This window comes from Callithrix jacchus, chromosome 4, assembly GCF_049354715.1.
Source record: "Callithrix jacchus isolate 240 chromosome 4, calJac240_pri, whole genome shotgun sequence".
In the NCBI taxonomy this organism is placed as follows: domain Eukaryota; kingdom Metazoa; phylum Chordata; class Mammalia; order Primates; family Cebidae; genus Callithrix; species Callithrix jacchus.
Window position 1 is genome coordinate 175,214,358 of NC_133505.1, and position 24,016 is coordinate 175,238,373.

The following is a 24,016-nucleotide window of genomic DNA, read 5'->3' on the forward strand; positions in this document are numbered from 1 at the left end:
TCCCAGGTTCAAGCAATTCTCCTGCCTTGGCCTCTGAGTAGCTGGGACTACAGGCACACACCACTACACCTGGCTAATTTATATATATATATATATATATATTTGTTTTAGTAGAGATGGGGTTTCACCATGTTGGCCAGACTGGTCTTGAACTCCTGACCTCAAGTGATTCACCTGCCTCGGCCTCCCAAAGTGCTGGGATTACAGGCATGAGCCACTGCAGCTGGCCAATGATAATTTTTTTTATTTTTAAAAAATCATCTGGGTGCAGTGGCTCATGCCTGTAATCCCAGCAACTCGGGAGGCTGAGATGCTGAGTGGAAGGATTGTCTGGGCCCTGGGAGTTCCCATCTAGTCTGGGCCACATAGAGACCCCCATCCCCCAAGAAAATCATTTCGACCGCCTCATGGATGATGATTCAGAGATGCACGAGCCTGGGGCAGCCAGAGTGGCTGATGGATGTGTTCTGAGGCCTGCGCGGTGGCTGTGGGGACAGCAGATGGAGGGAAGAGGGGAGAGAAGTGCTCACCCCCTTGAGGTCACAGAGCCTGGCGGCGGGGTGGGGGGCATCACCACGGAGGAAGATCCTGCAGCTCATAGCTGCTAACCTGAGCAGCTACCTGGGGGGACAGAAGCCCCCGTGACTTCCAGCAGAGCTGTTCTTTGACCAAATGGAGACAGGATGGCCGTGGCACAACCCCCACCACGACATTCAAAACTGCAAGTATTTGCTGAGAGCTTTAGACGGCGTCAGCCTAGGTGCTTTCCCCGTGAGGTCATTTACGACTCCTGATGGTGCTGTGAGGGAGTGTAACTGACTTGTTCATAGATTAGTAGATTGATATTCAAGATGCCACCCTCTCACTTATTTCACACAGTGCTGAGGGGAGCTATCCAAACCACTCGGAAGCTGTTCTGAGCTACATGCGAACACGCACACGTTTAGACAAATCTTGCTAGAGAAACATTCTGTACAATGAGGCACTCATTGAAAGGCAGGGTTACGTGGGACACCTGCAGTCTATTAGTGAAGGAACTGGAAGATAATTGTTATGAAGTCCTCTCATGTAATGGAGCACAGAGACACACAGATGACAATACAGATTCACATGCAGACACACATGCACACAGACACAGACAATACAGATTCACATGCAGACACACATGCACACAGACACAGACAATACAGATTCACATGCAGACACACATGCACACAGACACAGACAATACAGATTCACATGCAGACACATGCACACAGACACAGACAATACAGATTCACATGCAGACACACATGCACACAGACACAGACAATACAGATTCACATGCAGACACACATGCACACAGACACAGACAATACAGATTCACATGCAGACACATGCACACAGACACACAGACGACAATACAGATTCACATGCAGACACACATGCACAGACACAGACAATACAGATTCACATGCAGACACACATGCACACAGACACACAAACGACAATACAGATTCACATGCAGACACACATGCACACAGACACAGACAATACAGATTCACATGCAGACACACATGCACACACAGACAATACAGATTCACATGCAGACACATGCACACAGACAATACAGATTCACATGCAGACACACATGCACACAGACACAGACAATACAAATTCACATGCAGACACATGCACACAGACACAGACAATACAAATTCACATGCAGACACACATGCACACAGACACACAGACGACAATACAGATTCACATGCAGACACACATGCACACAGACACAGACAATACAAATTCACATGCAGACACATGCACACAGACACAGACAATACAAATTCACATGCAGACACACATGCACACAGACGACAATACAGATTCACTCACAGACACAGACACATGGACACAGACACAGACGACAATACAAATTCACACACAGACACACACAACAACAATACAAATCACATACAGACACGGACATGGACAAAAGATACAAATTCACACAGACACAGAAGCACAGACACAGACACATATTCAGACAGACAACACATTCACCTACACACAGACACATACAGACACACAGATGTACACAGACCCACACACACAGATACACACAGATGTACACAGACCCACACACTCAGCTGTACACAGACCCACACAGACACAAAGGCACACCACCACCACCACCAGCAGCACCATCTGAGTCAAATTTGAATGAGGCTCAAATTCCCAAAATGAGCCCAGTGATGTGGGCCCCACCCCTGCCCCCTGGGCACTAAGAAGCGCTGCCCCACCCTTCTCCCCAGGGGCTTCTGCTTCTCCTTTGCTCCCCAAGGTCACGAGATGCCTGGCGCCCCAGGCAGAACAAAAGCAGCAGGGCTGGGGGTGCATGTGGGCCGAACTCACCATGAAGACCCCCATGGGCTCAGGCACTGGAGATGGAGCTTAGGGTGCCGCCCCTCAGGAAGGAAGACACTGGGACATAACGTGGAGAGCCCCCTCCCCCAAGCCTGCCAGGGTTTCAGACCCGAGGCAGACAGCAGCTTCGATGCAGGAACGCTGGAGCAGGTTGTGAGCAGAGAGCACCCTGGCTAACTGCCCAGCCCGCAGGAGCGGCCCTGAGCCATCAGGGACGGGCCCGGCGTGGCCCCAAGGTCAGCTCAAATGCCCCTCATGGCGTTCTTGGAATTCAAAAGCATTTGCTTTTGGTGGTTTTATTTCTCACTTACTTGTTCTTTCTTTATTGGAAATGAGCAGCATAGGCTCCCATCCAGGGAGCAAATACGTAGCCCTCAGCCATCTGCAGGTTTCGTGCACTTGCGCTTGGAAAGCCTGACTCTTCTTTATGACTCTTCAAGGGTGTATACACAGCTGAGCTGTGCCTGTGTCTGTGTCTGTGCCTGTGCCTGTGTGAGCCCTGGGCCCCAGGAGCAAAGGAAGCCACACGTGCCTTTTCACACCCAGGCCCGTGTCTCCTTCCCTTGGCAAGGGCAGGGCGGCCGCTCAGGCCCACCGCTCAGCCCGGCCAGCCTGCGGGCCAGAGAAGACACACAGACCGGCTCTGGCCTTCTCACCCTAGAGGCGAGGGCCTCGGAGGAGGAAGTGAATCCCACGTTTACACGTCCAATCGCCTGCCCAGAGCCTTGCTGGACTCCGGGGGAGGGCTCTCGATCTGACTGTCTGGCTCTGCTCTGCCCAGAGCCTTGCTGGACTCCGGGGGGGGGGCTCTCGATCTGACTGTCTGGCTCTGCTCTGCCTAGAGCCTTGCTGGACTCTGGGGGGGGCTCTCGATCTGACTGTCTGGCTCTGCTCTGCCCAGAGCCTTTCTGGACTCCTGGGGGGCTCTCGATCTGACTGTCTGGCTCTGCTCTGCCCAGAGCCTTTCTGGACTCCTGGGGGGCTCTCGATCTGACTGTCTGGCTCTGCTCTGCCCAGAGCCTTGCTGGACTCCGGGGGGGGGGGCTCTCGATCTGACTGTCTGGCTCTGCGGTGAGCAAGGTGATGGTGAAGGTGAGGCTGCCTGACTAGGGAGATCAGGAACCCACCATCTGTTACCGGATCACTGGAGAGATTCTGCAAGTTACCCTAACTTGAGGTGGAGGTTTCGCCACATGAAAGAGGCAAGTTCCTTCCACCGGTCAGGAACAGATGATCTATACACCGGAGGATTAATTCTCTTTGCTTTTCGTTTTGCGAGACTGTCTCCCTCGCACAGACGCACGGCACGTCCCCCTTTCTGCTCCCTGTGCAGAGGCAAAGCCTTCACCACTGTGGCGTGGGGTGCAAGAAAAGAAGTCAGAAAAATCCGAATTCCAATGCTGGGCTCTGCTGCTTCCCTCGCGAGGAATAATGGGCAGGTGTGGGAGGAATAATGGGTGGGTGTGGGAGGAAATTTCTGCAGGCCCCACTCAGATGACTTGAGGCAGTCCAGAGAAGTGGGAGGCAGCTGCATTTTTCCATGTGTTTTAGGAAGAAATCAGAACTGATGCTGTTAACAGGAACACCTGGCTGTATCAGTTCCACGGACGGGTCCGTGGCACTTGGGTTCCACCTGCGTTGGCCACTGGCCACGGCACTCCACACTCCGCAGCAGCCCTGGCCTCCCCTGTGTCACTGTGGGCCCTAAAAGGCAATGTTTCCTACCCTCTGATTATCACCCAGAAGGAAGGCCCATAGGTCCTTCACTCTAAAGCCAAACCTTATTATTCAGCACAAGTGCATGGCAGCCTAACTCATCCTGTTACCGAAGCCCGTGTCAGGCAGCCCGTTTGTCTTGGAGAGCGTGCCGGCAAGTGCATCACTCGGATTCCAGGGTCTTTACCAGAGTTTGAGGTAATGGCTGAGGGAGATGTCGGGCTATACCTGCTTGATCGTTTTTAGGCTGAAAATGTGGTTGTAGAAACCCAGGGCCCTGGCAGCCCAGTTCTCTGTTGCCTGGGATGGCCTTGGGCGTGCAGGATGCCTCGGCAAGGAGGGACGTTCTTCTCCCTGCCGTGTTAGATTACAGGCGTCTCGGCGTATGAGATTCTCAAGACAAGCAGCTTCTCTAGCCAGCTTCAGAGAAGAGACACACTCCAGGCCTTGGAGGAGCTAGACACTTGTAAAAATCCATCCCAAGAAAAATATATATAGAAAACGAACATGAAACACGCCCCCGGTTCCGGATCGGCCAGCATGCTGGCTTCGGGTTAGCAGTGAGCTGAGCGTATCATAGACTCCCATTTCCCCTCCAGTAAGTCTGATTCCGCCAACCGCAGGGTTATGCCAAAGGCTGGCAATGGAAGCCCCCTACGAAAATCGTCCTTTGAAAATCGTTATATGGTTTGTTGAGATTCGGGTGAGTGCGCTGTTAGCTGTTCCGTCAGAGGATAGGAGAGACTTCTCTCTTGTTTTAAATCAGGAATTCGTAGTTTATCTCCTGGTTGCTTGATTCATGCTGAGCTGTAATTGTATTAGCTTTCCCTCTTCTTTCTCAGCTGTGAACTATCTGGGCAGGATATGGGGAGGAAAAAGGATGTATTCCTTAATGAGAACACGACTGAGAAGTACAAAACCCAGGGATTCTGGTAGTTGCTCCACATGATCCAGATATTATATATCTACACACACGTATACGTAATATACACAACAATTAACCCCCCACTCAATGGAGTGAGAGATCGCTTTGCCACTGGCAGATTCAACATGGCCGTCAGCTCTGGGCCTGTGGGCTTCGTCTCGGGAGGGGCAGCAAGAACGCGGCATACAGAGGATCCCCCCATGCCCCGGATGTGGTTGTAATCAGCTGGCACAGAGGTGGGCCGCGCCGCACCACCGAGGGCACACGCGGGGGCTGTTCAAACTGTGCTGCTGCTGGAAACTGGAAGTTTTCATTATCCAGATGGAGTCACTTCTGCCAAGCCCAGCTCAGTGGAGGAGGGGCCCTCACACACACCGGTGGGGAAAGCCGCAGCCTGGCACAACGGCCCTGCAGCCAGCGACTGCCCTTTGAACCCTGGACTCACACTGCTTTCGCCATCCATGCTTGTCGAGGAGGCGTGTCTCACGGCCACCTGCCTCAGCCCGCAGCCCTTGCCTTCCTTGCCCTCCCTGGGCGTGCCTGTGGCCCCCTAGGTCTGCCACGGCCCACAGATTCTGGGATTGCAATTCCCCGTTCATTCCCGGATAAACGCACGTTTTGGAGAGGCGCTCTTTCTGCTGGCATTTTAGGTTGACAGAACACAGGGCCTCGTTGAGACGTACACGTTCTTGAAAACAAAACCATAACTCCCCATTGTCCTGTGTGGCTCCCTCCCAAACAAAACCCAGGGCTGGAGAACGTCGTTCTGCTGTAAATTAACATCACCTGGAAAAACACAAACACACACCGAGCTTGGAGTGAGACCCTTGGTTCCAAAATGAAACTGCGTTCCTGTTTCTTGCTTCAGAAACGGTCTGTGAGCGTCTGATGACGAGGCTGTGGGCCTGGTCTCTGGACAGTCTGCAGTGGCTGCCACGCACAGCTCCGTCTCAGGAAACAAGCGCGTGTGTAATCTGGAGGAGTCGTCTAAATCTGAAAATGCGAACTCACAGCCTGTATCCAACATACATTATACTGTTACGTGGCTGTGTTCCTTTTCCTGAGTCCCCGTCTTCACTGCGTTTGCCGGTGTAACGGGGATGCTGGAGGGCTGCAAGATCGCTGGGCTGTCCGCGGTGCAGCAGGTGGGGCTGGGCAGGAGCTGTGAGCTGCTCTCTGGAGGCGCCTGCCCCTCAAGGCCTTTCCCTCAGTCCCTTGGCAGTGCCTTTGAGCATGGCGCCCAGCAGAGAATGACCTTTATCCAGGGCTTTTCTGTGGCAGAGGCTTCTCGGAGCACACAGTTTCCTACCTTGGGCTGGCCCGGGAAGTGTGCATGGGAGGCAGTCTCGTCCCTGAGAGGGAGGGGGAGGGAGGGCCCAGGACAGGCGCAGTGCAGGGGGTCCCACCCTTGGCGCTGGCTGGTGACCTCTGGTCACCTCTCTTCTGTGGGGAAAACATGCTCTTGCCAGTCCTGCCTGCTGCCCCAAGCTCTGAGAGGGGGCTTCATGGTCACTGGAACAGGTCTGCTCCTGCCTCTGCTGTTTCTGTGTTTTGTGCTCACAACATGTGATGTCATCGGTCCTCTGGAGAGTGCTGCCACACTGTGGTCCCCTCACCCAGGCGGCAACATGCAAGCCTTGGCGTTACGGTCTCTGACAGGCCCTCGGTTGCCCCCAGACGTCCCCAGTTCTGTCTTTTGATTCTTCCCAAATGGGAAGAGACCTGGATGGGGCAGCCCCCGAGACTCCATCCACCTCCCTCTCCCAATGGGCACGCTGCTCTCCCAGTGCCACTGGCCGTCAGAGGCCCCGGGTCCCAGGCAGGGCACCTGTCACCCCAGTGTAGGCTGACTGGATGTGGGGCTGCCTGCGCTCTGGACCCAGGGATTTAATTCAGCTGGACTCTTGTCATTTGGGAAACTTTAATCCACCTGGGATTACTGTCCAGTCTCCACGAGAAGGAATCCCCGGGGCCAGGCGTCACCTTTTCTGCTTAGCAGCACCCTCCGCGACTCCAGCCGAGAGTCATCAAGAATGAAATGGACTGCTCAGGCCTTCGATTAAACAGGCGGGCAGCTGGCTCTGAGCAGATGGATGTGCGTGGAGAAGCTGGTCCCAGAGCCGTCTCCATGTCGGGTTCCCGTCCGTGGTCCTCAGTTTAGTGGCATGTATGTGTTTAAAGCTCAGACGAAGTGTAAGCGTTTCTGGTGTTTATGAGGCTGGCTTGCTAAACCCTTTCCCCAGCTTACTTGCGTTCCCTTTCAAAAACACCGGGGTGGGTGACTTGCTGGAGGCCACCCTCGGGAAGCACTGCTGTGCTGTGAGCTCCTGCCCCATTTTCCAGGCGAACTTTCATTTCTCAGGGTTCCGGGGCTGCCTGTCCCATCGTGGGGTGGCAGGAGGGGGCATCTGAAGAAACCTCTAGATGGTGGCAGCGCCTCACTCGTCTCCAACTCGGGGTGCTGCACCAACCGATGCACTCCCTCACTGGTGGCTTCTCGTTAAAGGCATGTGAGGGCGAAGGAAGGCAGGCACCCTTAGCTCGGCTTCATTCCCTCAACTCAGAAAAGCCTGTCCCGGAAAGTCTAGCCTTAGACATTAGAGATGACCCCTCAAAGCAGCTGGCAGCATGCTGGGTTTGAAGCAGGTACACGCTGGGCATGAGAAACTTAGGGAAGGTTCGGCTCTGCTGGACTAGGCAGTGAGTGTTCCAGAGAAAAGGGGCTTTGCAGTACTTTATTCACAGTGAGAACGGTGTGGACAGGTGGAGAGGGGATGATATTCCCAGGAGGGCAGCGCGGGCTGCGCGGGAGACACGACAGCTTGAGGATGGGCAGCTGACAGAACGAAGGGGTGTGTTAGGGGAGGCGGACACTGCCTGGGTGCACTTGCTTCTGTTCAGTTTCGTTTTCATCTTAGGGTGCATGAGGTCTTCAGGAATTCTCCCTGAAGAGCAGGGTGAGGGTTCGTTTCCCGCCTGCCTCGGCTGGAAGCTCAGCTTCCAAACCAGGCTCGCGATGATGATCTGGAGGAGGAGGACGGGGCTGCCGTGTGTTCGGCAGGGACCCAAGTGCACTCTGTGTTCCACGTGCAGCTCCTGAAGATCCAGACCTGTCACGGTCTTCACACGTGAGCCCCGTTCCCCTCACTCAGCGTTTCCAGACCGAGGCTTTGTAAACAGGAAACTGCATAATTATTCTCAAATCTCACTAACATCACCTGAATTTTTTTTTGATGACAGGAGATTTTTGGTCACCTAGTTGGTTAGTGGTTGGCTGAGCTGGTTAATAATGAACAGCCTAACTCAGGAACGTCAGAAGTGACGTCCGTATTAGCTTCCGACTCACTGGCCGGGACTTAATTCCATTACTTTCCAGAAACTTCCGGCCATACACGGTCTCAGAACAAGTCATCAGAACACGATCGTGCCAAGAACCAACAACTGTGCTGTCTTTGACCGTTTCTGGCGAGATAATTGCTTTTAAAAGTACAAAACTGGAAATTATGTATGAAAATAGTCACTCCTCACTTATCAAAGGAAGTGCTTTCACTCTAGAGAGCTGATGAAATTATATAAGCATTTGCTTTTCACTGACTGTTTTCAAACCAGCGATTACCTGATTGTCTCAAACACTGCAGCTTGGTACTTGGACAATCTGGTGGCTTTTAAATTTGACACTTTGGCTTCATTAGATTTCATATTGTAGGCGTTGGCTCAATCTTGCAGCCACCATAATTTTGAGCCATGATTTTTAAAGATTTTGCCATCCAGCCTATCGTAAGCTGTCCTGTGTTTACACTATTTCCATTTATGCAGATGGTCGATGTCTTCTTAATCTGCCACATCGTAACTGGTTTTGGAAAGGGAGCAGGCTAAGGACAGAATTCTGTGGCTCCTCCTCAGAAGCCCCAGAGACTGTCATCAGCCCATTCATTTGATGCCTTTTCCCTAAAGCTACTGAACCAGATGCAAATCCACTTGCCTCCCTTCAGAGATGGTTGCTCCTGGGGAAGCCTTGCGGGTCCCACCCGTTCCTCCCAGGTCTGCAGGTGCAGAGTGCCTCCCCTTTCACCAGGGGACCTTGGATCAGCTCCCAGGAGCCCCAGTCGTCTCTCCACCTTCAAGCCACAGGAGTTCATTCTCTGTAAAGTGTTGATGATAAAGCAGGTCAACCCCATCTGCATGGCTGTTTGACGACGCAGGGCTGAGATGACTTCATTTCCCTCTTCTCTGTCTCCTGCCAGGAATGAGCAGGGAGGCAGATAATCTGCAAAATAAACTTCGGAAAATTTGCTGTATTCAGATAATCATTTGAACCTTGAGGAATGTATACATGTGAAATGTTTCGTGATTTGAACACTTTAGAAACTGTAGCAGACATGCTCCACCCCCCAGAGGTCTTGGTCTGCATTTCCCCATTTCTTAGTTTCAGGTGACAAATTCCCAGAGCTCCACAGATGGCCCAGGATGGTGGGAAGGGAGCCCAGATGAGCTCGTTCTCTGTGCACACATGCTTTGCCGCACAGACTCCGGAGCTGCAAGGACACAGGCCCTTGGCCCTTGTGCACACGGATGTGAGCCATCCTAACGAAAGTGGAAAATAAAATATAACAAAGTCAATAATTTAAAAATTATCCCAAACCAAAAACAGTACAGAAGCTGTCACAGTGCAATGCATGGCCACCTGTGGTTGAGGGAGAAGAGGAGGTGAGTCCTCCGTGCAGAAACTGCAGAAGGGCCACGGGCATGGGAGAAAGTAACAGAGGTAAAGGTGTGAAAGCAGGAGGGTATTACTGGAGCTGGGACACCGTCATTTTGGGCTTGAGTTTTTGTACAGAGCGTATGTGATTGTGGCCGGGTGCTGTGGTTGGGCTGTGTCCCCAGCCAAATCTCATCTTGAATCGCAGTTCCCATAATCCCCCTGTGTGGTGAGAGGGAGCCGGTGGGAGGTAATTTGAGCACAGGGCCCATGCTGCTGTCCTCATGATAGGAAGATCTGAGATGTGCTCACAAGATCTGATGGCTTTATAAAGGGATCGTCCCTACTTCTTCCTGACGCCATGTGAAGAAGGATGTGTTCGCTTCCCCTTCTGCCATGATTGTAAGTTTCCTGAGTTTTCCTAGACATGCGGAACTGTGAGTCAATTCAGCCTCTTTCCTTTATAAATTATCCAGTCTCAGGTGTGTCTTCATTAGCGGTGTGAGAACAGACTAATGCACTTGGCCTTTGCACTGTGGCTAGGGGATTTCAGGGGTTGCCTCTGTCGTTGAACTAGCTAATTCACTGCTGAGCCTCCGTGTGCTCATTAGGAAAAAGAGAATGATACACGTCCTGAGACTGCTGGGTTATGTGAGATTAGATGAGACTGTGTTTGTAACTCTGCATGGCACAGGACTTACTCCATGTGATAATTGTGCACCAAGAGTTGGCTGTGATTAAAATGAACGTATTTATTAGCCTTTTTATGGGGATATTCTCCACCGGTGGTCAATAGATTTTTTTTTTCCTTTGAGATAGAGTTTTGCTCTTGTTACCCAGGCTGGAGTGCAATGGCGTGGTCTCAGATCACCGCAACCTCCGCCTCCTGGGTTCAGGCAATTCTCCTGCCTCAGCCTCCTGAGTAGCTGGGATTACAGGCACGCGCCACCATGCCCAGCTAAGTTTTTGTATTTTTAGTAGAGACGGGGTTTCACCATGTTGACCAGGGTGGTCTTGATCTCTTTACCTCGTGATCCACCTGCCTCGGCCTCCCAAAGTGCTGGGATTACAGGCGTGAGCCACCGCACCTGGCCAATAGATTTAAGAGTGGGTCATAGGTCTCAAGAGCCTACCACTTCAGGCCCAATTTGAGTCTGTAACAAACACTTCAAATAGCCCTCACCAAAGAGAACATTGTTTCAGAACTGTTAAAAGTGCCTGCTCCTAAGAGAGAAGCCCAGCAATAGAAGCGGGAGCTGAAACTTCTGCATGATCCAGCTGCGTTTCCAAGGCTTACTCTGCAAGACCAAAACTTGGCAGACGTCCGAGCACCGTAATTATTTTGGAGAGTTTCCTATCGGGGAAGCTGTGTTTTCTAAATGCTTCCCAGTCACAGAAATGGGCCATCTTAGACATGATTTCTCTGTGTGAATACAGAGACAGCAAACATGTGGGAGCTCTCAGCCTGACTTCTGATTTCCTTTGACTCTAAAAATTGTGTGTGGCTTTTAGTCACTTTCTCAGCATTATTTCAACACGACTTCATTGTGGTTTCATAAAATAGGCTCTATTGTATTTGGCTGAAGGGCTACATTACTTTCAGAGGCCAATTTTCAGATGCTCATTTAAACAGTGACTTCGCAGCCCGCACTTCTTCAAGGGTGCTTAAGTGACTCCGGATGCCGCGGGTGTAGATGGCAGCCTCGCTGAAAGAGTCAATAAACACATGCCCAGCAAGAGCCTTCGCCCGCCTCGGGGAGCACTGCACGGGTTCTCTCTTCTGTCAGACTGCAGAGCTATTTTATGGGGGTGGTCAAAATCTATCAGGAATTTTATGACACTCTAACTGTGGTCCCTACTCTAGGTGGTAAATAATTTCAAGGACAGGATAAAGGGTATTCAGCAGACGTACGTCCAACATCAGGCTGTTAATCATCCAGCTGGGGAGGTTTAACATGTACTAAGCTTGTGCTAATGCAAAATCTCACAAGGAAATAAAGATCGTAGGGAGAAAAGAAACCGTCAGATCATTCCCCTCTGGGGGGGCAGCGCTTTCAGGGGTCCTGTGGCCCTGCACAGGGCCACGCAAGCCTCCCTGCCAGCATTTTTATTTCATGTCTATTTTAATCAGCATTTTATGTTTAAGAAACACTTTATTTTTGGAGGAAAGCATTTTTTTAGCTTCATCTGTCTAAAGGTCGTTTTGAAAGCATAAATCTTGCTGACTCGAAAGTTTACTGGGGCAGGGCATGGTGGCTTACGCCTGTAATCCCAGCACTTTGGGAGGCCGAGGTGGGCAGATCACTTCAGACCAAGAGTTCGAGACCTGGTCAACATGGTGAAACCCTGTGTCTACTAAAATCTAAAAATTAGCTGGGCATGGCGGCACGTACCTGTAATCCCAGCTACTTGGGAGGCTGAGGCCCGAGAATTGCTTGAACCTGGGAGGCAGAGATTGCAGTGAGCCATGATCCCACCACTGCACTCCAGCCTGAATGACAGAGCAAGACTCCATCTCAAAACAAACAAACAAACAAACAAACAAACAAACAAACAAACAAACAAACAGAAACCAAAGTTGACTGCTTTCACAGTGTTTTGGCAAGACTTACGTAGGACTCTCACCTCAAACCATTCCAGGAAGCTTATAAAAATAAACACTTTGCTCACTAATTAATTCATAGCCTCCTAATTTGAAAGCAGTTTCCCATAGAACTGAAATCTGGCCTTGAAGGAGGAATGACATGTGTGTCGTGTGGCTGATGAGGTCAGCCCCCAGCCTGTGGGAAGCGTCTGCACTCAGCTGCTGTCTCCTGCAGAGACTTCTGCCACAAAAGCTTTCAACACGGGGTGCGACTCACTGGCTCTAACGCGGCTGTCCCCGCTCCTCGGGGTCATTCGTCAGCTGCGCTCGGCTGAGGATGAGTGCCACGGGGCTCAGCACAGGTGATCGTCACGCCAGCACGGTGCACTAAGAGCAACAGAGACATTCTTACGTGTCTGAGCCTGTGTCTCAGGCTCCTGTCAGCAGCCATAGGGTAGAGTGATCAGGTTGCAATCAGCCTTCTCCGAAATGTGTGCACTTTGTTTCCTGATAATATGTGTCGGCTGTAGATGCCAGCGTTGAGGTCAGCCGATCACGTGTTTAATAATGATATTTTGGATAGGTTTCTATATTTAAACATGGACCAGACAGCAGAGCTGGAGTTATTTCAGGGAAATAGGGACCTCCCCACCCCAAAGGAGTACAGACTCACAGCATCGCTGGAGGGATGGAAAGCAATAGGGTTCAAGCTGCTGCTGGGCTCCTGCAGATGAGGTGACTCTGTGTCCCTGCAATCCTGGGGTCAGGAATCGCTGACCCCACTGTGGCCACTGCCTGAGAACTGCTTGCTGCTCACCCTAAAAAGAGCTGGTGGCTGAGCCTGGGGTGGCAGCTGCCTGAAGGGAGGGCACGGGTGTCTGGGACTACGCCCCCCACCTCCCTCACTCCTTCCAAGCCCTCTCTCTGCATCCACTCAGGCCAACTCAACCAGACCTAGAGGTGAGGGACACGAGGAAACGGAGTTCATTTTTTCACGTTGTTGATCTTTCTAACTGAGGCAGTTGGGCTGGAGGATCTCACACTGAGTAATTTTAAAGCCAGCATGTTGGGAATACAAACAGTAGCATGTTAACCACGTCTGAGGAAGAAGGCACAGATGAAAGCCATGGCGTGTCAAGTCAGGTGTGGCCCGTGAATCAACCCAGGCGACACCTGTGTGCCAGGGTGGCTGCGGCCTTCTCGGGATCTGGGCTGTGTGTGGGGAAGGTTGTCACGTTTCTGCCGTTTCCTGGGCCTGGAAACGAGCTGTGTGTCCCCGGGCCAGCTGACATCCTGCAGCGGGGGATTGCTTCACTTAATGAACACGCTTGTCCGTCCCTGGTGTCATCTTACGCAGCCCCTCCACAGTACTTTCAAGAATGAGTGTTGCCCAGTCTTGTAGCACAGTTTCAGAGGCTGAGATTGTCAGTGCTCAGCTTCCCCGTCCAGAGTGGCTGATGCCTTGAGAGGAGAAGAGGATTCCTCTGTGTGTCATATGCGTGTACTGTGTGTAACCTGGCTTCAGTTACAAATCTAGATGAAAAAGAAAATCCAAATTAAAAAAAAAAAAAAAACAGACCGTAGGATTCTATGGGCTTGGCTTTGACATCCTAGCACTGTTTCAGAGGCTGAGACTGTCAGGACTGAGCTTCCTTTGTTTAGATGCAGCCACAGCTGGTGTCTCATTCACTGAATCGTCACTGGCAACCCCTGACCCACACCGCTGCCATTTTGGCTCTGAGTGGCTCTGGGTGGCTCTGGGTGCCTCTGGTGGCTCTGGGTGGCTCGGGTGGCTCTGGGTGGCTCTGGGTACCTCTGGTGGCTCTGGGTGGCTCTGGGTGACTCTGGGTGCCTCTGGTGGCTCTGGGTGGCTCTGGTGGCTCTGGGTGGCTCTGGTGGCTCTGGGTGGCTCTGGGTGGCTCTGGTGGCTCTGGGTGGCTCTGGGTGGCATGTGTAGATGTAAAGAAAAAAACCTTGCTTAAAGTTACTTCCAAAATGTAGCCAGACTTCTGCTTCCGTAAGACCTGACCTTCTGTGTCTCAAATTCTGCCAAGGCTACTGTTGTTTTCATTCCACAGTTAAGAAAAAGAAAAGTCAACGAGGTAAATGCTTTTCTAAAAGTTTGCACTGCAATGTGACAGTTGTGCATGTTTTTGAGGCATGCGACATTTTGATTCCTGCATAAGGTGGGGTACCTGGGTAGCCGTCGTCTGCAGCATCTGTCTTACCTTCGTGTTGGGAACATTCCAGATCTTTTGCAGCTGTTTGGAAATACACAGTAAATTATTGTTAAGTGTAATTTTTCTATTGCACTTTTGAATATTAGTACTTATTCCTTCTATCTAACCGTAGCTCCAGTCCATCATTTCCTTGAAAATTGTTAAGAATTAGGAACTGCCGTTGAATGAAGACATTCTGGCAAATACTCGGAATGCGCTAGATTCCGTCATCAGGTGGCCCAGAGTCCGCCAGGCAGGTCCCCGGAAGGTCAGCCTAGGAAGGCATTTCTCAGACACCTGCCGCTTGCCTCCCTCCATTCAGAACAAACTCGACACAAGATTACAGAGACTGCAGAAATGGCCCAGTCCTGGTCCCGTTTGAATCCCTGGCGTGACCCCGGGATGCTAGAACGGGGCAGCCACAGCCTCCAAGGGGGAGCCCTTACCTCATGGCAGATCTCTCTGAGGAGCTGCAGGCATCGGCTTTCTCCGCCATCACCTTTGCCTTTTTTGGTTTGGAGGCGCAGATGTGTCTTTCTGTTTGGTTTCTGAGGAGGTAACTGCCCCCTGTATTTGGGGAGGGGAAGCCCCAGGGTGGCCATTGCCCCCTCCTGATGGGTCACTCACTGCTCAGCCCTGCTCACCCCCCTGGTCCTCATGGATGTCGGTGCACCGTCATGGTGTGGTGTGGTGTTGTGTTGAGTTGTTGTGTTCTGTTGTTTTCTTTGGGTTGTGTTGTGTTGTGTTGTGTTGCATTGGGTTGCATTGTGTTGTGTTGTGTTGGGTCAGGTTGTGATGGGTTGTGTTGGGTTGTGTTGTGTTTGGTTGTGTTGGGTTGGGTTGGGTTGAGTTGTGTTGTGTTGTTGTGTTGTGTTGGGTTGGGTTGGGTTGTGATGGGTTGTGTTGTGTTGCATTGGGTTGCGTTGTGTTGTGTTGTGTTGGGTCAGGTTGTGATGGGTTATATTTTGTTGTGTTGGGTTGGGTTGGGTTGTGTTGGGTGGAGTTGTGTTGTGTTGTGTTGTCGTGTTGTGTTGGGTTGGGTTGGGTTGTGATGGGTTGTGTTGTGTTGGGCTGTGTTGTGTTAGGTTGCATTGTGTTGTGTTGTGTTGGGTTGGGTTGGGTTGTGATGGGTTGTGTTGTGTTGTGTTGTGTTGGGTTTGGTTGTGTTGTGTTGTATTGTGTTGGGTTGGGTTGGGTTGCGCTTGTGTTGGGTTGTTTTGTGGTACTTGTCCTGTGGTTTTCCACTTGGAACGACTGGCCACTCTGTTCATGGGTGGTGGGGAGCCTGGCTGCCAGTTGGATAAGGGAAGGGAGGCGTGGAGGGGAAGCGTAGAGCAGGCTGTGGTGGTGGGCTGGTCGGGGGCTGCTGCGGACGCTGAGGGGCCCAGGCAGCCAGGCACCAGCCCAAGTCCCCCGTTAGACCAACACCTCGCCAGTGGTCACGTCGCTGCTTACCCTTGAGCAGACAACGCAGCGTCAGTGTGTTGGGAAAACATGCGCTCCAAATGTTTCGAGTTTAGTAAAATGTAACCTCACTTGAATCAATCAAGGACATTGGAGCTGCAGAACATATACTAGTACATGGAAGCTTATTTCTTATGACAGCAGTACATGGACTTTTAGAGGTTTATGGTTTAAAAACATAGAGAAACTCCATCTCGTTGTTAAGACTTTTCCTTAAATTTATCATAAAAGACACAAAAGAGGAAATATTGTAGAAAAAACTATAAGAAGTAAAAACAAATTAGGAGTTTGGGAAGAAACATTTCTGTTTGACTTGAAAGCATTTCTTATGCTACATACGTGGGGAAAGAAACATGCTAGTCTGTGCCTGCACATCTGGGCACCTTTCTGGGCAGCTGGTTTTGCATAGTGTCATCATGAGGCCTAGAGCAGCGTGCCCGGACCTTCCCCCAGCCCAGACAAGGCGGGGGTGGCGCTGGGACAAGGTGGGGGTGGGGCTGGGACAAGGCGGAAGGACGACTCCTGCCTCTTTGAACTTCACAAGCCTCGGTGTTTTCACCAGAGTTCACCCTTTACCTGGCCACCCCTCCACGTGGGTCAGGTAGCCAAGGGGCATACAGAGTTCTCCATCCATCTGACCTCCTGTGAGGCAATGTTAGGGGAGGCACCCGTCCACAGATCCACCCTGGAGCAGGCCACTCCACGCCGTCAGTGCTCAAAGCCATTGCCCACGTTGTACTACCTTAGGCCTGTCTGGAAGTACTGGGGTGCGGTTATCATTGTTCCCGTAGACCCCGATAGCCTTCGGATTAGCAGCTGTCTGCCGAGTAGCCAAGAGTGGCCTCACTCCTACCGGGAGGTGGAGACACCTCCAGAAACGATCGGAAATGCTCTCAGAAACACAAGCCTGTGTGACTCCGCGGATGAGTGGAGCGCTAGGCGGCGATGAAAAGAAAGGCTGTTTTCTGAGATCCGAAGCCAGGAAGCAACGTGTACGGATGCAGCAGTGTGTCCTCCTCCTCCCTCTGAGTTCGACATGGACACATGCCAATCTCGGCCTTCCGTGGCGCTCAGAAGCTCGAGGGTGTGGGTGCTGCCGGCTTGCCCTTGGGCGCAGACTCCACGTTGGTTCTCGTTTCTTTTTCTCAGTGGCCTTGTCTTACAATGAGGGCCGGCTCCCTCTCTTCCTGCAGCGTGGGTGAGACGTTTCTTGAACCAGCTTCCGGGGAGGCACTGGCACAGCTCTAGTTCATATCACATACTAGAACGAGAACCGCTTCCCAGAGTGCTGTAGATAGTCAGTAAACAGTTAAAAGTCACTCCTAAGAGTGACTTAGGTCTACCTAAGAGTTTCGTCGTCTGGAAATGCTCCAGAACACTTTTTTAGGAGAAAATCCAAGCAGAAACTGTTTTGTTGTGCTCAGTAATGCTGAGAGTGAGAATCAAGTCATGCAAATCAGGAAGGCCTTGAAGGACACCAAACCTGCTCCTGATGCTTCATTGCACAAACGCCTCCTCAGAACACCAGTGCGCCCCGCGTGCTCGCTCCTCCACGGCTGGCAGAGGACCTCACCGTGGGTCTCTCCTCAAAGCTAGATCCACCTGCAGAGCTCACACGCACCTGCAACACTGACTTCAATTTTACTTCTAACGCCACCAGCCCTCCATGCCTCTTCACCAGTACCTTCATTTAAAAGCTCCTTGAGGGCAAAATTGGTGCTTTTTACCAAGTATCTTGTTAATAAGCAACTTTGAGATAAATGGTTGAATGACCTAATGACCTTGAGAAATGCAGAAAGGCTTTAGAATCACACACACCCGTCTTTCAGATAAATATTCACCCTTGACTTATTAGCTGAGATGAATTCCCAGTGCTCACCCTGGCCTTGGATGACCTCACCCAAAGAGAATTAAACTCTAAACTCAAAGAATTTCTGGAATGTCATGGTCAGAGGACCTTGAGGAGATCATGACAGCACTTAGCGTGATGGATGAGCAGAGGCAGGGCGAGAGCAGGCGCCTTCACCCAACGCCTGGGCTGTGTCTGCTCACATCTTCCCCGGAGGAACTTTCCAGCTCCTTCAGGCGCTGACTTCTAACCAAGTGCTCGTTTCCATCAGTGTATTAGTTATCAGTGTTAACTCAGTGACCTCTGATTACAAAGCCTAGTGACCTCTTTGTCTAGAATAATGAAAAGATACGTTGAAAAATCAAGAATATGTAAATAAATACAGAAAACGTGAATATAGAAAAGTAGAGTTAATGAGCAACTTTAAGATTTGATTTAAGATTGTGAAGTTTTATGCTTTTTCTTTAGTGCCTTTTTAAAAGTATGAATAGTCTTAAGCATATTTCATCGGATAAAAGAAAAACTTCAGCTGGATTACATTTAAAGGAGTTTAACTGAGCAATGAACACTCTGTGAATAGGGCGGGAGCCCAAGCCAGAGAAGGCTCAGGAGCTCCAGCACTGTACATTTATTTCAAAAGAGTGAAAGTCAAAAATGCTTTTAAAGCATCAGGATATTAACCCAGTTCCTGAAAAGTCCCTGGTCCGTAGGCTGGGGTCTCGGGGACCAGCCAGTTCAGCCACTTCGTTGGCTGGGCCAGGGTTGGGAAGGGCCCAGGGCTTTGGAAGACGCAGCAGTTTCACTGCGGGGCACAACCAGGGTGGAACCCACCCGTTCCCACAGAAACCTCATAGATGTCAACCAGGGTGGAACCCACCTGTTCCCACAGAAACCTCATAGATGTCAACCAGGGTGGAACCCACCTGTTCCCACAGAAACCTCATAGATGTCAAGAACTTGGATTCTCCAGATCAGTGGGAACCCCTGAGCATATCTGGGCTAAGGTACCCACTTCACGGCTTGCCACAGACTGGAAATAAATTGGTGAATTTACTCTGTTTCAAGCTTTCAAAAGAACAATCTGGGTTTCTTTCTTGGACTGGCTTATTCTTCCCCCACCAGCCTGGTCGTAGGCAGCTCCCTCTCTGTGTGGGCTCTGAGAGGGCCGAACGCCCCACCCAGGTGGTAGTGTGTGGGGGGTGGCACCTTCGCTCTATGCCTTTGTTGACCCAAGACTTCTGAACTCAGTTCTGTGGACGGCTGGAGAACGTGCGGTGCATGGAACTGTCCCAAAACCAAGAGTGACTTTGGGTACATCCCTGACCCTGCACGTGGTGGTTTTGATGCCAACCCTTCCGTGACATGGTGTTTGCAGGGGCTGTTGGACCCCCAAGAAGAAGGCTTGGTTGTGGTGTGCTAGCAGGGACCCACCTGAGCCAGGCTCCTCCCACGGGTTCTCAGTGGGCGGCTTCCCCAGGCTGAATCACGCACCGCAGAACGCAAGCGAAGGGCCTTTGCTCACCACAAGGTGGTCCGGAGGAGTCAGAGCAAGGGTGGTAGGCAGGGGGCAGGCGCCCCGGAGACGGACGAAGGTCTCCGTGCCGGGCACAGCTGGCATGGGGAAGTGGAACCGCTCTGTGTGACTGTGGCGAAACCCAGCTCTGCTGGGGTCGTTTCTCCTTCACCTCAAGCCTCGTGGCTCCTTTCAGCCATTTGCTACACCTGCGGCATTTCATGGTGATGAATTCTCACTTCATGGTACTTCTGCAGTTTCTCATGCAAGGAAATTCACTTTAACAGAAGGAAAGTCAGTTTCTTCTGATTGCTTCGAATCTCTCGTTTCTATCTGCGTTCCTTCTTCATAAATATTCTGAAGCGCAACCATCCGTCACAGTAACAATTCTGATTCCAGCTCCTGGGGGGGCTGTGAAGGGGAGAAGCCAGGACTGAGCAGGATTGATTCAGTATTTCTCGTTTCAGAAGTAGATTGTGCTTCCTACGTTCAGAGTTTCTTTTTGCATTAAAGAGTCCTACTGCTTTTATATTATGTTAGTCATGTTTCATGATGAACATGTTATTTTCTCATTTAAAATATTGTGTTGCTTTATGTCATTTGGTGGAATATGATTAAATTAACAGCTAAAAAATCCCCCTGGTGTATCCCTATGACCACACCAAATACAAGCATAATTCTTCCTTAAAGCTGTCCGGTACGAGGATGATCTAATATGCTTTCCTCCCAGGCAATCACATTTTTCTCTATCGCCTCCGTATTCCTCTCAGACTCTGTGGCCACCTGTGAGGGCCTGGGAACTCACAGAGAGCGGCCCTGGCAGGCAGGTGCTCGAGGTCCCATGGGTCCCCAGCCTCACCTGCTCACCCTGGACGAGCTCTCCTGTACACGGGCCTGGCAGCGCTTCTGCCCGCATGATCCCCAGCCTGTGCCCTGGAGGCGTTTTCAGCCCCAGGGTGGTTTTTCCCATTTTCCTTCCTAGTTAGTACCCCCGGAGGTGGGGGAGCTCAGCCTTCTGTAGACCAGGACGCCCACCCCAGGGAGCTGAGGGCAAGCGAGCGGGGCAGCTGTGGAAGCACCGTGGCCAGCAGCCTCTGCAGCCTCAGGTCCTCTGCCTTTCTGAGGGGACGGTCAATGAGATGGTTACTTCTTCCTTGGAAAGTCGCATTTGCCTGTGGTCATGAGGCTTATTCTATAGATTAGGATCTCCTTTTTCAGTTGAGTCCAAAGGAATGCTTTTCACTCTCAGCACCCCCCAACTCCCCACCCTGTGAAGGCTGAGCATCTGTTTTCTGACGTGTGTGTTTAATGAGTGGAAACCAGCATGGATGGGGTCCGGCCATCGGCAGCTCACATGCGCTTCAATAGCAAGGTGTCAAAAGACACCTGGGAAAACCAGAGCATCCTTAGCTGCATGAACATGCTGATCTCCCAGTGACGTGGCTGCTGTCCACAGCACGGCCGCGTGGTCCCCATCAGCGTGCCTGCGACCCAGGGCCAAGAAGCCCATGGGCACTGGCTTTCTTCATGGCGCCCTCAGCTTGTCTGCTGAGGAGCCCTGAGAGCCCTCCTCATCTCAGACGCCCTTCCTCCTCCGAGGGCCCTGGGGAGGCGGGAGGGCCGTCCTCTCAGTCCCACTCGGCTTTCTGCACGGGCTCTGCCGCTCTCTGAGTCTTCCACTTACTGAGCAGGCTCCAGAGATTTTCAGCCTCTTCGGAGGGGCTGTCTAAAACTTTTCTTATTAAAAAATGGAATCTGGATTGGGCAGAAGTTGGCTTTTCACTAAGTGTGCGGTGTAAACTCCCTTCCTGCTGGGGTGAGGACGGTCCAAGCAGGTGTTCTGATGGCCGAGGTGTCTTCGAGGCTCAGAAGCTTTTGTGGGACATGCGCAGTCCCAGCCGAGCCCCAGGGAGGGGCAGCCGTCCCTGACACTGGGTCTGAGACTGGGCCATGGCACAGTGGACACGCCCTCCCTCCAGGCTGATGCCCAGCTGCTCTTCTGTTCTCCTCTCAGTACCTTTTCTTCTTTCTACCAAACTCTGGAAGGCCTTTCTTTTGAAAAAAATTAACAAAATGTAAATAATGACGAGGTCTAGGTCGGGTTATCACCTCTCCTATGGATATTTACACGCACATAGACCCAGCTGGAATGCTCCCTGTTCCCTGCTGGTGAAGCTCTTAAAGCCACTGGTGCCATTCTCAGTTCCCCTTGGGAAATGAAGGGGGGCTTCTATCTCTTACACTGCTTATGGAGCCTGCAAACATTTATTGGGTGGCTGAGCGGCTTCTCTGGGTCAGGAGGGCATCCAGAGCGAGGAGACCCACGTTGTCCATGCCACCCGTGGGTGGATGCTGCCTATGTGTCCCCCAGGACTGAGGCAGTCCCAGGATAAAAGACCCCAGAGGAAGCGGACGGCTTCTTTCCAAAGTTATCTTGAATTTGGGGGGGATGAGTGTCGCAGGCATGGAGTTCAGGGAATTCCTTACTGGCGTGTGAGAAGCATGTGGTGAGGGAGTGATGGCAGGGAAAGGCCAGCTGCAGAATGTTGAGTGAATGCATTATTCCCTGACCCCAGAATCCACAGACAGGCAGCTCTGGGCTCCAAAGCTGTGAGCACTAACCCCCGCTGCTGCAGAGAGTTGGCATCAGTGCCATGTGTGGACTAGTCCTGAGGACACGGGCATGGCGGGGCTCCTGCTGTTTGCCCTCCGGCCTCCCTCCACTCCGAGAAGCGAGGTGGCTCTGGATAGGGTGGCGGGTGGCAGTGAATGGCAGGCCCTGGCCTCGATCGCCAGGATGGCCAGCCTCTGTGCCCTTGGCGTGTGCTCCGTGTGTCCCCTGTCCCTGCTGTGACGCTCTCTGGGAGAGTGACACCACCCACCTCGGGGTGCAGTTCTGAAGATCAGTGAGATACTAACACCTGTGAATTTTAGTGTCACGTAATAATTCAAACAGCTATGTTTCTATGGCTCAAAATTAATATACGTAGTGCAACGTGTGTGCGTTTAAACTAGCCCATTAATGTTAAGGTAGCCCAAAATACACATTTTCAAACACTAACACAACATGTCCCTGTATTTTAGAGGAAAATCTGTCACTCCTTCTGAGTTCTGTTAACTATGAAAACATGCACATGTTTTTCAGGTTGCCCTGGTGCCAAGAAGCATGAGTTTCTGACGAGTGTTCTGGACGCGCTCTCCACGGACATGGTCCACGCCGTCTCCGACCCCTCCTCCTCGTCAGCCAGGTATGCTGCATTCCCCTGGGATGATGAGGGGGCGGGTCCCAGAATTCCGGGGAGTCAGGGAAGTCTGAACATTTCACATCGGTGATCTTCTCAGCTTATTTGGACACAGTAGGGCCTTAGAAAGGAGCCCTCTGCAAACGCAGGACGCGGCCCTGAGCCAGCGGTGACTCCGGGGCTCCGTGGGGTGGTGGGCACTGACCCTGGCCCTGTGGTGGGGAGTGGGACAGGGAGCACAGCTGCTGCAGAGAGGTTTGTGCTTTGAAATTGCACTTTAGAGTTACCCACCGGATTTTAATTTTTTTTTGTTTTTGAGATGGAGTTTCACTCGTTACCCAGGCTGGAGTGCAATGGCGTGATCTCAGCTCACCGCAACCTCCGCCTCCTGGGTTCAGGCAATTCTCCTGCCTCAGCCTCCCGAGTAGCTGGGATTACAGGCACGCACCACCATGCCCAGCTAATTTTTTGTATTTTTAGTAGAGATGGGGTTTCACTATGTTGACCTGGATGGTCTCGATCTCTTGACCTCGTGATCCACCTGCCTCGGCCTCCCAAAGTGCTGGGATTACAGGCGTGAGCCACCGTGCCCGCCCCCCACCAGATTTTAAATGCTTTGAAGGCCAGTGTTGACGCTGAAGTTCTCGAGTTGTGGTGATGTTTGTTGCAGCAGAGTGTTGAGCACAGACCTTTGCCATCCCAGCCACTCACAGGCGAATGATGTGGTTGCATCACAGACATTCACACTGTTGAAAACAGGATTTTTTGAACCCTAGGAGTGTTCTTTGAGGAGATCGTAGGCATTCCCACGCTCCCAGACCTGGGCCTGGGGCTCGGTGGGGTGGACTTGGTGAATTTCCCGACCCTCCCCTTGCTCACCTTTCGCAGATCGAAATGTAAAACCCCAGGGTTTTACTGTGACAGCATTTCCAGCATCCGCTTTTCCCCCTCGACTAGCAATAATTTATCTGTGTCTTTCAAATCAAGTTTTGATGGAGATTTCCACTTTTTACATTTTCTTTAGAATGTTGGCCTTTCTTTCCCCCCAGAGCCCCCGACACCCAAACCTTGGTTCTCTCAGCCACTGCACGTCATGTTTTTGGTCTCTGAACTAAAAGCCTCTGCTCTCACTGTCTCTCTGCCTAAGGCTTGAGGCACCTCTAACGGAAAATGTCATGATGTGTAGTAAATTACATTTAATAGAGCAGGCTGGTGCGGTGGTTCACACCTGTAATCCCAGCACTTTAGCAGGCCAAGGCGGGTGGATCACTTGAGGTTCAGCAGTTCAAGACCATCCTGGCCAACATGGTGAAACCCTGTCTCTGCTAAAAATACAAAACTTAGCCTGGCACAGTGGCAAGCACCTGTAATCCCAGCTACTTGGGAGGCTGAGGCA

The 24,016-nt window shown here is 51.6% G+C and overlaps 1 protein-coding gene across 4 annotated transcripts in view; it reads left to right on the forward strand.

Moving 5' to 3' along the window:
- SMOC2 (SPARC related modular calcium binding 2) overlaps positions 1-24,016 on the forward strand; it is a 206,304-nt gene that overhangs the window by 166,734 nt on the left and 15,554 nt on the right. For all 4 annotated transcript variants that reach the window (XM_035297215.3, XM_035297216.3, XM_035297217.3 and 1 more), the window contains exon 10: positions 22,524-22,626. In XM_035297215.3, coding sequence (XP_035153106.1) covers positions 22,524-22,626 — 103 coding nt within the window. The remainder of the gene's footprint in view (positions 1-22,523; positions 22,627-24,016) is intronic.